The 14596-nt window shown below is 43.3% G+C and overlaps 1 protein-coding gene across 11 annotated transcripts in view; it reads left to right on the top strand.

Moving 5' to 3' along the window:
* RARB (retinoic acid receptor beta) overlaps positions 1-14596 on the top strand; it is an 876710-nt gene that overhangs the window by 704837 nt on the left and 157277 nt on the right. The window contains exon 1 of one of the 11 annotated variants that reach the window (XM_045436333.1): positions 7559-7896. The exons of 8 other annotated variants lie outside the window; for them this stretch is intronic. In XM_045436333.1, coding sequence (XP_045292289.1) covers positions 7854-7896 — 43 coding nt within the window. In that variant the 5' untranslated portion in view covers positions 7559-7853. Of the gene's footprint in view, positions 1-7558; positions 7897-11418; positions 11429-14596 lie in introns of those variants that run through there. 2 more of the 11 variants (XM_045436334.1, XM_045436338.1) reach the window with 2 other exon arrangements.

A 14596-nucleotide genomic window follows, 5' to 3' on the forward strand; every position in this document is an offset into this window, starting at 1 on the left:
AGGGATTTCAGAAATTCCAGTGTCTTATTTTTGTAAGCAAGGCAATTAGTGTTTATTGTGGTCAATTTCGCAAGGGCTGGAAAAGCACACCCCAGCTATAGGCTAAATGAATAAATTGTAAAAATTGCTTTTGCCCCTGCAGAGAGTTGCTTTATCCTCCATAAACCACTTTATGACCCTGCGTTTAGTTGTTCAAGAGATTAAGTTTTTAAGCATAAATAAAAATTCTAACAAATGTCTGCCACATGGTGTTTGGTTCAGGGTGGCATAGCTACTTAGGACTTGTGAAATAAAAGCATATTAGGGCTTCGTTTGGATAAAAAAGAGCATAAAAACCACAAGCTTTTCCATTGTACTTAATGACTGTTTTGACGAGAAGCAGATCTGTTTACGCTCTTAACACAGAGGAAACAGTGGGCAAGGAGAAAAAAAAATCGTACTAAATCCAACCAAAAGTATTTTCTGCCTTGAGATTCTGTTTTTTCGTGTGTGTGTGTGTGTGTGTGTGTGTGTGTGTGTGTGTGTGGTAATCAGAGTAAACCCTTTGAATGTAAAACGCACCAGAAGCCGTCTTTGAAAAGTGTTAGAATATTCTTTTTAGTTTCTTTTGTAATTTTAATGACAGAAAAATGGCATGCGAACCAGCCACCGGTTTGAGTAGGGCCTGTGAATTGCTTGTTATAAAAATTTGAAGTCAGGATTAGCGGGCTACTAAGGGAATGTGGTATAAATAATACGATTTAAGACTGCCCCTGGAAGGTATCATAGTCACAAAGTGTGTATTCAGATGCCTCGTGGATTAGCTTGGTTTTAGGGCCTGCTCCAGATGTTTTCAGCATTAATTGCTCAGTGGGCATAGGATAAATCCTAATATTTGTGGTCTAAATATAGTTGCTTTCGGTGAAATCATGAGTGTGACAACTTCTTGGCCTTCTTCCCTGTCCTCTACATACTCAGCACATCAAAAGAAAAAAGAGAAAAGAAATATTTTCTTTTTGAAATAGTATTTTGCCCATTAATGAGGAGAAATCTGTTTTAAAAACAAACAGTGATGTGTGATTAAGGAAGGAAGAAAAGTTCCCTTCTCAAAGCCCTGGGACCTGAATTTTAAGTATTAAACAGTATCCAAATCCTCTCCTAGTGAGATATAAATTGGGGTCAAAGTGGCAAAATCAAAGATACCCACTGAAAGAGAGACTAAGTAAAGACTGACAGCCACCGTATGAATTGAATGGGGTTTTGAATAAATATTTCGATGAAAAGGCTCAATTGTTTTTCTAAAGTAGGACATAATTTTCTGCTTCTCAGCCACATGACAGTGGTAACTAATACCATCAGAAAGGAGAAAGAAAAGGGACTTTTGCTTACATCTCAGAGTGCAGGATAGGGTCGTCTGAAAATAAGTGGAAATTTCACCAAGTTTTCCTTCCCTGTAGGGGAAAAAAAAAAAAAAAAGAAAGAAATACTAAAATTTTGTACATATGCTGATAACTTGGTACTTTGGGTAGGGAGGTATTGATGTGTAAACTAGAAGGAAAAAAAAACACAAGTTTAAATTTTATCGCCAGAAAATTGTAGATTCCAGAAAATAAAACAGGAGAGGTACACGTCTGTCCGCTTAAACTTCGGCTATGGAATTGGTCTGGAAGCTACAGTTAGAATTTGATTTCCCAGCCCAAATGCAAAGCCGTTGTTTTGAAAGAGGCCTTTTTTTTTTTTTTTTTTTTTTTTTGTCCTAATTAGATAAATGACCAGAATGGCCATTTCTGATAGGCTAACCGATCTGAATCAAAAGTTTTCTTCTCATTTCTGGAAGCCTGGCTCTGACCATATATAACCAGTCAGTATTGTCATGAACTTTTCTTTAAAACAAAAAAGTAAAAGAAAGTTCTTCTGGATATCAGATGCTTGTAATTTGCCTTCAACATATTAAGCCCCTGGGATGATTGAAAAGGGAAGAAAATCTTACCGTTTTCCCTTTTGTACATTCCACAAGCATCAGTAAACTATCTCGGAAGAGAAATACACGCTGAATGATAAAGATTGTAACTTCTGCTCTCAAGGCATTTTATAATCTTTGAAATCAGAATTTTTTTTTTTTTTTTTTTTTTTTTTTTTTTATAAAGGGCTAGGAATTTTTTAAATCAGAGAGTTACTCTCAAGGAGAAAGATGGAGATGTGAAACCAAGGTGCAAAATATAAAACGCTCTTCAAATCACATAGGGCTTATTAAACAATAAATGCAGTATTCATTTTAGAACATCTTAAAAAGAATCTTCTATAGAGTTTGAGTTACATGTAAGTGCCAATAAATTTATCTTTAAATGATATTTTTCTACTTTAAATGTTCTACTAGAGATTCAGTTAACTATCAATTAAATACATTCTTTCAGAAATGGGAGCTTTTGAGGAAGGTTAATCAGAAAAATCTTGGCTGAAAACCTTTCCAAAAGATATTAATGTAGGATCTTGCCTTTCAGATTATAGTGCAGTTAGGGCAATCGTATGTCTCTGATTTTCTAGAGTAACCCACTTTCAGATACACTGCCACAATTCCCACATAAATCATTGAAATATGCCAGATATTTCAATATTACGAGATTTCCAAGGCTGCCCCTTGAACCCAGGAGTGGCACAGAATGTCTTTGTTTGGATTCTCTGGTCAATATAGCTAGAGCGCTCACAGCTTAATTTTTCCATTATGACTGAAGATCGCCTTGTGCTTCTGGGTCATCCTTCTGAACACGAATTCCTTTTGTGGCACACTGTAGTTCTGTAAGTTGAAGGCATCCCCTGCAAAACCTGATTTAAGTACAATGACTGTGGTTCTCATTCCAGCATGTTGTATGTATTGGGAGTGGGGGGAGGGAGAGAATTATTAAATTGAATTACTATGAACAAAGGTGTATCAGTTCTTGGCTAGCTTGTCCTTAAAAAGTTGAAACGGGCGGTGATGGCGAGAGGAGAGTGGAGTGAACTCAGGTTCCAGATTTATCAGTATCCTGTCTGTAAGTGGCTTGGCCTAAGTACCTCTTGTTAAATAGGACATGAGATAACCTTCCCCATCTGTAAGATCTAATGACACAACCTCATCAGTCAATATGTTGCCCAGAATTCTCCTCTTTTCCTTTCTGGCTTCCTTACTTCGTCGTTAAGAACCATAATCCCCGCCTCACCCCACACCCCCGAGCCCCTTTAAATGAATAAAAAATAAAGTTGTGCAAGTTCTCCCGACCTAGGAAGCAGTAAGGGTGAGTCTGCAGGTATTATATTATTTATCTTGAGCTTTCAGAGCTTCTTAGAGGAGAATTCAGACAGGCGATGGAACTGCTGACTTGCTTTTTTTTCTCTGGACTTGCAGGGTGGGGAGCTGAAAGGGGGGCCATTCAGTAAGATAAGACTCTTGGTCCCCTGCACGATAAGGCGAGGATAACAGGAACTGACGTCAGCCAGGCAAGCCAGCCTGGCCAAGCATTTCCTCTAGTCAGGGCATATGGATTCCAGGAGTCTCCAGGCCTCCCCCATTGCTGACACACTGAACCAGCGGGGGGGTGGAGGCACGAGGAAAGCTAATTTTAACAGGAGTGACAGTGGGTGACCACGTACGTCCCTCACGCCCCAAAGGAAATTTCTCTAAACAGAACAAAGAGTCACTTGGGTGGGAGTGATTTTAATAAAAGCAGATTCTGAGAGTATAACTGCAATTTTATGTTGTCCTAGAATAGATCCTTATTTCCCAGCTGTCCACAGTCTCCCTCTGATGTGTCGGGAGAAGGTCTCTGCAGCAGTCCCCAAATCCTATCCCCCATGAACCCCGCCAACCGCCTCTGTATAACAAAATGGGAAGGAATTCACATTGTCCGAGTTAATCCCTGGTATTCCTATTTACTTTCCTAAGTACCAAGTTCCCACCCCCATCCGCATCATATGACAGACAGCTTTGCTAAAGCCATTTCATTTGCCACCAGCCCTGACAGCCCCCAGCAGTGTTTGCTCTCCTCTTTCGGTCTTCCTTTTTTCTTAAACTCACATTATTCTTGCCTTTGCAAGTATCTGCGATTTGAGGTCTGGGGGAGAAACTTGAATGAAAGAGCCGGTTTTTATTTTTTCAAGTTTATAGGTTCTCGTGAGTCTACTCTTTTCTTAAAGATAATTGTTGTTGTTGTTGTTGTTGTTTTAAGTATTGAATAAGGGGTTACTCTCCTAATTTGACTCAGATGTAGTGAAATGTTTGGCTTTGTTTTTATTGATCAATTACCGTTCACCACAGATCACAGTTTACCAAATCAGAAAAATCCAAATAGCTGAATCCAAAATACTCGGGTAGAAATAATGCAGGCAAGACCAGATAAGACGGGGACATCCGTTAACTGGGAGGAGAAGATTTGGATCACGTTTATCTCAGTTTTTCTCTGATTTCCAGAGCAAATGAAGACCTCGTCTAACCCACGCCTCCTCTCAAAAATTGTAAAGCTTTTGGGGCTATGGTACCTATGTCTTGTTATCAAGGTCCATAATTATAAAAAGGCTGGTGATCTGAAGCCTGTTTCAGCTTCAAAAGATTTTTTAGGGTCTGGTCTATTGAAAAGCTTGGGGGTATAATTAACTAAAATGGAAATGGAGGCAAGCGAAATTTAGTTCCTGATGTTTTAATTTAGCTCAGTACTGCCATGTGTTATTGAAGAGAATTCTTAAAGGCAAACATAATTATTTCATTATGGTCCTCAGAATGCTTTCATTGGCTTTAATGACAAGAAGCTGTATAAAAAGGCATACATTTTAATTAGTCCTTCTTATATTTACATCAGATAAATAACAAATAATTGATGAAAAACAAGTCTTTGGAATGGATGATTTCACATAGTGCGCTGGTTACAGTTTAACGATGAAACGTTTCTCTGTTGCTTTGCATTTTAATTATCCAGACATTAACAGCACTGGTGCCATGGTGCTAAAATAGCGTTGCTGCCATTTTATTACGAAAAAATCACAATTAATGCCTATGAATCAGAAGCCGAAAAAGGTAGCTAGAAGCGCATCTCAGAGGAAGCAAATTGCCAGTCCCATTAATTTCACTATGCTTGTTAGCACTCCTTTTGGTCACTTTTATCTTTTATACTTCATCTCTTTGGATGAGGACTGTCAGGGGTTTCACGTGGGCTTTTATAGCCACCTCTCCTCCTAAATACCTTTCTTTCTCTCCTGCTGCCTGTTTGGAACACTTGCCCGAAAGTACCTTGCCAAATGTGTACCAGAAATTCAGAGAGCCTTTTTCCAGGGTGCAGTCTGCCTTACCTTTGATTTTATATGAAAACCCATTTCACATGATTCATCCGTTTTGGTGTACAGAACACTAATTGTTATTATTGATTTTAAATTCCGTGACCATTACAAGTAACCCAGATGACTGGCAGATAAAGGGTAATAATCCATGGAGTTCTGGAACTGTTTCATGTTTGTCTGGAGTACTTTATGTGATCAATATTAACTGCCCCATTGAAACTAACTGCTGTATCAAATAACAGTCAATCAAATGAATGTGCTTAGAGATTATTTATTGAAAGCTTTAATTGTTCACTGGGGCCCTGCTTATCAGAGGGAACAATAGGAATTAGAGATAGGATGAACAGGTTTGGATTTGCAGAGAAAGTTGGAGGATGTAGATGAACAGGGCATCTCTCTGCTACTTGGGCAAGAGTTTCCAGAAACCCATGCTGGGCTTCTAGTGGCCGCAAGTTGCACGTACTCTTGCAAAGGTTCTCCTATCACCTGTCCATCCAGAGCTCTGTACCTATACCACAGGAAGGTATAATGATTTTCTTGCTCTCAGACCAGAGGCTGTGAAGAGTTGTCACTCTCTGAAAGTTTTACTGCTTCTGCTCTGAGTGCCCACTCACATCTCGTACCCTCCCATGTACCTCTCCACCTGTATTCCCTGCCACTGCCCGATGGTCTGAGATAATGAAAGTAGCCCGCCTTGACCCAGGATCGATTTACACAGCTATGAAATGGGAATAATGATGTCTACGGTGCAGGATTTGTAGAAAGATCAGAGCTCATGTAAATGAGGAGTCTATTCTCGCCCAGAAAACGTAACAGAAGCCACGGAGTAGACTTGTGCTCTGACTCCAGCATGACACCTGTGGCTCACGTGTCTCTGCTCATAGCGAACCTGCTTTTTTTTTTTTTTTTTTTTTTTTTTTTAATTTTTTTTTTTTTCAATGTTTATTTATTTTTGGGACAGAGAGAGACAGAGCCTGAACGGGGTAGGGGCAGAGAGAGAGGGAGACACAGAATCGGAAACAGGCTCCAGGCTCTGAGCCATCAGCCCAGAGCCTGATGCGGGGCTCGAACTCCCGGACCGTGAGATCGTGACCTGGCTGAAGTCGGACGCTTAACCGACTGCGCCACCCAGGCGCCCCCGCGAACCTGCTTTTTTAGTTGGTACCTCTTTTCCTTGACGAAAAGGTTCCTCTGTCTGTGGCTCATAACCTGGGTCACAGTCCGTCCCGTTTGTGTCACCATTTGGGTAACACGGGCCCTGATTCGGTGGCATCCATTTACCAAGCCCCCAGATTTACTACAGAGGACCGACTTTTACAGGGGAGCCTTGTCACCTATGAAACTGTCACAGTGCGACTTCACCCAGAGATGCTGTCAGGGGTACAGTCCGTTTTCATTGCTCACCGGTGGATTCGATCTTGTGGGGTCACTCACCAAACAGCTCTTGGGTTGTCTGCCATGTCCCAGGCTCCTTGATATGTTCTCTGGGTGACACCAACATGATTCCTACCCTGTCCCTGCTCTCTCTGGACTCCTAATGTCTGGAGAAATTGCATACACAAGTCCCTGTGACACAACCCTCTTCTATAACACCAACACAAGTATCTCCTCGGGACTTTGAACGTGAGTCTGATCACGGAAAGAACTGAAACACCCCCGAGAACCACCGCCGCTGCAGGTGAGGGATCGGGCGGGTGGAACATCTTTGCCACGGGAGCAGGCAAGAGGTTCTCCCGAGTGGAGGCCTCACGGGTAATTTCCAAACGTGGTGTAGGGAGCGCTGGAATGAGCGCGTACCTTACAAAGTTGCTTCTGGAAGACCCTTATGTGGATATTTCCGGAGTGTTTACTAAATGATATTCTTTTGGGGTGGGTCTGATTAGACTGGCTTTTAAGAAAACGATCGCTTCTCTCTCGATCATTGTTCCCATGACTTCCTGCTCCGTGCCAAGTCGCCCCCGAAACTTAGTGGCCTAACAATTTATTATCTCATTAGTCTGTAGACGGACCGGGCTCAGCTGGGCAGGTCTTCTGCTCCACACGCTGTCAGCTGAGGCCTGCGTCTCTCCAAGTCCCGGCAGGCTCACTCCCCTGGCTGGCGGTCCGCGTCGCTCTCGTTGGCAGGGAGCTCAGCTGGGCCTGTCGACTCGAGCGGCTGCACGTGGCTCGTGCTTGTCCCAGCAGGGCAGCGATGATCGGAGAGGGAGGGAGGAAGCGGAAGCCCCCAGTCCTCTGAAGGGCCAGATCCAGAGCTGGCACGGAGCCACTCGCGCCTCTGTGGGCGAAGCAGACACCGGGGCCAGCCCGCATCCCCAAACTCTGCCTCTCGACGGGGCAGTGACAGAGGAAGTGCGGCCATCCTCCGTTCCCCATAGCGATCGTCACACGCGTGCCTTCTGATAAGAAAGAAACGATTGTCTTCTGACGATAGAGACTGCACTGAAGCACCACGGAGGGGTTCTCGTTTGTCGGTTTTTGGCTGGTTACACGTTTTCCACGGTTCTCCTCTGCCGCCTGTCGATGCCTTCTCGCCAGTCGGCCCTCGCCGCTGATCCAGCGTGGAAGGTACGATGCTCCTCGTTTTACAGGAGAGGCAGTTGTGCCTCAGAGAAGGTGAGGAGTGGGTCTGAAGTCACACAGTAAGTTGTAGGGCTGAGGCTGAAACCACGGAAGGGCTTTTCCCCATCGTCTGTGTGGACTGACTCCCAGTTTCGGCCTGTCACCTGCATCAGCTGCGTGAAGAACTCCTGGAACGTGTTCTATGCCCTGATAAACCCGAGAAGGGGCCCCGGACGGTTTTGGCGTGGGGGAGATGTAGAAAAGAGAGAAGTAAGGAGCCGTAACTCGCGTGAGTTCCTCTGACTGCGTTATTTCTCTGATAGCAGCCACGGCCTCTTTTGTCCCGTGTCCCATCCTGTTTGTGGCTGAATTCTGCATTGGCCCCTTCCCTCCCTCCGTCCCTCACAGGAGTCAGGGTCTGCTTGAGTCTTGTGTTTACCGGGGAATCGCAGGAAGGTGAGAGATGAGAAATGAGGCTTTGCGTCTTCTCCAAGTTCACCTGTAACCCTCCTCTAGAGACCACTGCTAATGATTCCTGCTGGGGATGCCTCATAGTTAAGGATCACTATTATATCATCTGTTACTTAAAAAAAAAAGCGGGGTGCAGGGTGGGGGGAAGCTTCCTAAGAGAGGATGAAGTTAAATTGCCCTTTTGGAATTCGCCGCCTGTTTTAAAGTATCTGTTTTCTTTGGAGGGTCCCAAACCTAAGACCCTCTACATTATTTATTATATAAATAATTATGACGGTTGTTAGCCTCTCCCATAATGCTCTTATATCAGTGATTTCAGTGATATCTGAAGTGTATTGCTCTCTGTTTTGGATTTTTATAAGCCATGTTCTACCTGTTTTTGTTTGTTTGAAATCTAATTGTTACTGAATTACATATTTTGAGGAAATGGAGACAGATGGATGCATTGAAGTGACTTACTAGAAGTCAAGCAGTAGGTTCTGAATGGAACCTGTAAGGTGCTGTCACGTGTTCGGGGGGCACGGCGTGGTCCTATGCAGTGTGTCACATGGTGGAGTTGGGCATTCTCCATGCGCTGCCTCGGCTGTGGAAGCTAGAGCTCCAGTCCCCTCAGTTGTTCCATCTCTAAAATGGATCCACAATGCTTACCTTGCAAGCTTACCCTAGACTTAGATAAGAGTGTATTTAAAGTACCTGATAGGTAATATTCAGTAAATAGATACCTTCCCCCTTACTTTCTTATGAAAAACTTTTTTTTTTTTTTAATTTTTTTTCAACGTTTATTTAGTTTTGGGACAGAGAGAGACAGAGCATGAACGGGGGAGGGGCAGAGAGAGAGGGAGACACAGAATCGGAAACAGGCTTCAGGCTCTGAGCCATCAGCCCAGAGCCCGACGCGGGGCTCGAACTTGCGGACCGCGAGATCGTGACCTGGCTGAAGTCGGACGCTTAACCGACTGCGCCACCCAGGCGCCCCTGAAAAACTTTTTTAACACAGAAAAGCTCAAAAGATTTTATGGGAAGTACTTGGATACTCACTACCATATGCACAATTAAAGTTACCAGTTTGTTTTCTGTGTTTCTACCCATTTCTCCTGTGTGTGTGTGTGTGTGTGTGTGTGTGTGTGTGTGTTTCTGTTTTGTTTTATTGACTAGGCTCCCTTACTAACCTGGGACGTTTTGGGGATGAGATATTGTGTCCTTCTGTTTTCCAGTCCTAGTATGGTACTTAGTACCTGGTCAGTACTCAATTAACTGTGGTTAAGTCGGTGGATATGGTCAAGCACACCGCCGTTTGAGTGTACTAGATATCAGCACTGTCCAGAACTTGCTAGAGTGATGGAAATGATCTGTAGTTCTGTGTTGCCCAGTATAGTAGCCGCCAGCCTTGTGTGGCACTGGATATGGGCCTCATATATCTGAGGAACTGAATTTTTTATTTTATTTAATTTTAATCTGTTAAGGTTTCAATACCTACACGTGGCTAGTGGCTACTGTATTGAACAACGCAGCTCTGTATACTCCAGCCATTAATATTTTTTCAATATTTGTTCTCTTTCTTTCCCTTTCGCCATTATTCTTCTTTCCTATTGCTATTAAGGAGCTTTAATTATCTCTTTATGTAGAGGGTAAATAGACTGCAGGAGAATGTAAACAGAATACCAGAGGGTGGGGATTTCAGTCATTGTTTAACGTGTTTTCCTTCTGGGTGGAACTATTTTTCCTGGGGCCTGGCAAATGCATAGCACTTACTTTACTAACATTTTACAGAGCTAAACCAGGATTTTCACAGAATCCCAGTGGGCTGGACTTCAATTATATTTCTTGCAGTCATCACATCACTGTGGCATCACATTCTATTCCTGTGCTCCTGTGTCCTTGTTGACTTTCAAATGGACAGAGTATCTTCCAACATTTCCAAGCTACTTTCAACTCAGTTGAAACGTCTTAAACTTAAGGGAGGCAGAGAGGAACCGGCCACACTCTGTGGAAGGCTCACCATGTGTTCTAGAAAATGCCATCCTGTCTCTCCCAGGAGGACCTTCTTCTGCTCATGTATGTGTGCTCTGCTTTGCAACCTGGTGCCTGGCACACAGTAGGTGCTCAGGAACTAAGCTGAGAATAGTTCAGTAGTAGCAAACTTACAATTCAGAACATCCCAAATGGTTTCTGCCTTGATACATTTGTATGTTTTAGTGTCACTCAGAACACCTGAAGGTAAACTTCCAGGGAGCTGTCAAAACTTGGGAAGTTCAGGTTGGCGGTTATGGCGAGCACTTATGAACGCGTTAGCCAGAAAACTGGCCTGAATGGGCACAGGATATTTCCTTGGGCTTCTGGCGTTCGTTTTGATATCCGAGAAGCAGATTTTCTGATGGTCCCTCCTGTTAACCAGGACATGGTCCCTCCTCCCCCCTTTTTATTGTCGATCCCTAGAAATGATGAAGGTAAATAGACATAAGACCAGATTAACAATCGAGAGAAACTTTTGAACGAGGTTTGTTCCCTGGACCTGGGCACAAGTTGTGATGGATTTTCATTAGAATGCAAAACCACCATCATCATAATTATTATTGATGAAGCTCTTACTGCCTGCCAAGTACACAGAATGAACGATGTCATCTGGGAAGCCCTGTTATCGCACCATTTTACCGATGAGAGTTCCCAGGCACAGACTAGATCAGGTACCCAACTCCGGTCTCCCAAGTAGAAGCGAGCCAGTTGCAAGTTCCCATCCCGGCTTTGCATTATGTGGGTTGCCTTCCCTCTGCCAACTATGCAAAGTAAACTCCTATGTGCTTTGCAGGAAGGGGCAATAAGAAGGTTGGAAGCCTCAGAACCCACAGAATAATAAAAGGGTTTCCAAGTGAAAGCTGGAAACAATACATTTTTAACAAAATGGGCAGTTACTCTAATTGCTGTGCCCCTACTGTTCAATTCCTTTTTATGTCCTAATTCATTAAATTATGTGCACACACAGGCTTATTATTTACAGATGTATGCACTTTTAACTGGCTCATATGAAACAGATGTTTCGCGAAAGGTAACAGAGAGCAAGTGATCTAAACCCTCCTTTAGTGAGTATCAAGTGAGTATTATAGCCCATTACCTGCAAGTCTTTTGCTGTTATTTTGAACGGCAATGTCCAGTGTGGGGAGGAGAATTCAATCTGTCCCCTGGAGGAACAAATAAAAATACAACGGCCCTATAAGCAGACATCTGCATCTCAAAATAAAAGAGGGTGTGTGCAGGTGATAGGCAGGTGGTGTTCACATGTGGGCTCAGGTGGATATGAATGAGCTTTATAAGCAGTTTGGGAGGAGGGGGGAAGACACATTGCATTACAGCCAACTTTTAAAAACAAACTTATTTATTTTTTTAATTTTTTTTAATGTTTATTTTATTTTTGAGACAGAGAGAGACAGAGCATGAACAGGGGAGGAGCAGAGAGAGAGGGAGACACAGAATCTTAAACAGGCTCCAGGCTCTGAGCTGTCAGCACAGAGCCCGACGCGGGGCTCGAACTCACGGACCGTGAGATCCTGACCTGAGCCGAAGTTGGACACTTAACCGACCGAGCCACCCAGGCGCCCCTAAAAACAATTTTAAAGGGCCTTGTTCTATGATATTTTAATCATTACTGTCTTGGAATATGTAGCTGAGCATTTAGCATACTCCTTTTATGCAGAACTTCTTCATTATTTTTTAGATGGAATTAGTCCATTGCTCTTGTATCTGGCAGGAATGCATGCAAAGTATACAGTCCATGTCAAATTATTGTCTACCAGATTCTAAAAGAGTTGAAATGAGTCTTTCTGCGGGTTCTTTGTGGCTCCACCAAAATAATCTTTAAAAATATTTTTTTAATGTTTATTTATTTTTGAGAGAAAGAGAGAGACAGACCGAGCATGAGCAGGGGAGGGGCAGAGAGAGGGAGACACAGAATGTGAAGCAGGCTCCAGGCTCTAAGCTGTCGGCACAGAGTCCGACGCGGGGCTCAAACTCACGGACCACGAGATCATGACCTGAGCCAGAGTCAGTCACTTAACTAACTGAGCCACCCAGGCGCGCCCCCCCAAAATAATCTTTAATTAATAATTATAGAATTAACGTGTTGCTATGTAACAGACCAACTCAATACTGTGTAGCTTAAGACACAATTTATTATTAACTTTCAAGGTTCTGTCTCTCTTGGGGTCCTGCATGTGGCTGCAGTCAGAAGCGACTGAGGCTGGGGCACCTAGGTGGTGCAGTCAGTTGAGCTTCCGACTCTTGGTTTCGGCTCAGTCACGATCTCACAGTTCATGAGTTCGAGCCCTACATCGGGCTCCACACTGATGGCACGGAGCCTGCTTGGGATTCTGTCTCTCCTTCTCTCCCTCTCCTGCTTGTGCTCTCTGTCTCTCAAAAATAAATAAATAAACTTAAAAAAAAAAATAAGAAGAAGTGACTGAGGTTAGACTTGTCTATGGGTTTGACCCCGGTGGATGTTCCAGAAGCCTTCTCCATTCACATGTCCGCTTCCGCAGCTGACATCGCAGCAACGGCTGGAGGCTGCCATGGCATCTCTCTCACCACATGGGCTCCCTTACAGCACGGTGGTCACGGGGCTCCGTACCTGGCTTCCTCTAGAATAAACATTCCAGGAAACCCATATGGAAGCTGCCAGGCTTCTTAGGGTCTGGCCTTATGTGTAACACAGCATCACTCTTGCCACTTTCTGTTGATCGGAATGAAATCAGAGTAATAGCTCAGATTCAAGAGGAAGGGTCTTACGCGTTGGTGTGGATTCCTGGAGGTGTGGCTCATTGACCAGGCCATCTTTGGAGACCACTTACCATACGACAAGCCATAAAAATAAATGTACACCTCCTTGTCAATGCAGTGTAGCATGGCCTAATAAAAATAAACGTGACCAGTTCACATTGCAAGGAACTGGGTGGCCTACGTCAGCGAACAGTCATTTCAGTGCCCCTTCAGAATATTAGGGAGCAGTAAGTCACCCCTCAGAGTCCATTAAGATTTGTTGTTTGTGATCTGTTCATTTTCTAAACAAACACACAAAATCAGAGCAAAAAGATGGCTGAAAATATGTCATGGTGCATGTTGAAAGCTGGGGACCGTCACAACTGAAATATAAAATGGGGCATGAAATATTAAGTGGCATATCAGGTTTATTGCATATATGACCATGAGAGTGCATTTTATTTTGTCTTATGGAGCTCTAAAAAAAAAAAATCCATGTAATGGATTAAAGGTATTAAAACTCCCATATTCTGCCTGGCTCGGGGCCAGGGAACAAGCCACGATAAATAATCCCAGTGGAGAGAATATGTAGGAAGGAATTTTAAAATGTATTTATGATAGACATATTGACCTCCCTAACTAATAAAAATGTGTACATGAGGTTAGTTTTGAAGGAAATGTGCAGACCTTACACATTTATAGTGCATATAAATACTGTATGCTCTATAGCGTTAGCATCCTTAAAATATTTCCCACATCTCTGTGACATATGGCTGTCATACTCTATCTTTACCCTGGAAGCAAAGGAAAGCATGGATTTTATAGTAACATGTACAGTTACCATAAGAAGGGATAGTTTTAATTTCCTTTATGTTAAAACAGGGGTCAGGAAACTAAGCCAAATCTGGCTCGGAATATGCTTTTCTAAATAATGTTTTATTGGTACATACCACGCCTGTTCATTTACGTCTTGTCTAGTGCTCCCTTCTCCCTACAGTGGCAGAGTTGAATCGCTGTGACGGAGACCATATGGTCCACAAGACCGAAAATATTTACTACCTGGCCCTTTTCAGAAAAAGCTTGCTGACCTTGTCCTAAAACATCAACACGTTAATAAAACGGCTTAGAATAGAAACAAGTAGCTTTGTGTCTCGTTTAGAGTAAGTCTGTATGTGGATTCAGCAGGCCCATTCTGGATCAAGCCATGGCCCAGCCGTGTGACCTTGGCTAAGTCACTTAACTTCTCTGTGCTTCAGTTTCCTCCTGTGACTAATGGAGGGGAAAAAACAGATAATGATGATAATCCCTGCTCTCCTTCACACTCTTGTCACAAGCAAGCACGCGGGGTGGCGGGAGTGCAAACACATCTCAAGTCCCACCGCCAGGTAATACGCGCTTGTTGGCGGATAACCGCCGAACCGGCCACAAGAATCATCGTTTGTTATCTTGGTGCCGCGTGGAAGAATTTCTGTGCAGAGTTCATTCTTTCACTCGTTTTTTTTTTCAACTGACGTTCATTGAGTCCCTCCTGTGTACT

Source organism: Leopardus geoffroyi, chromosome C2 (assembly GCF_018350155.1).
Source record: "Leopardus geoffroyi isolate Oge1 chromosome C2, O.geoffroyi_Oge1_pat1.0, whole genome shotgun sequence".
NCBI classification, from domain to species: Eukaryota; Metazoa; Chordata; class Mammalia; order Carnivora; family Felidae; genus Leopardus; species Leopardus geoffroyi.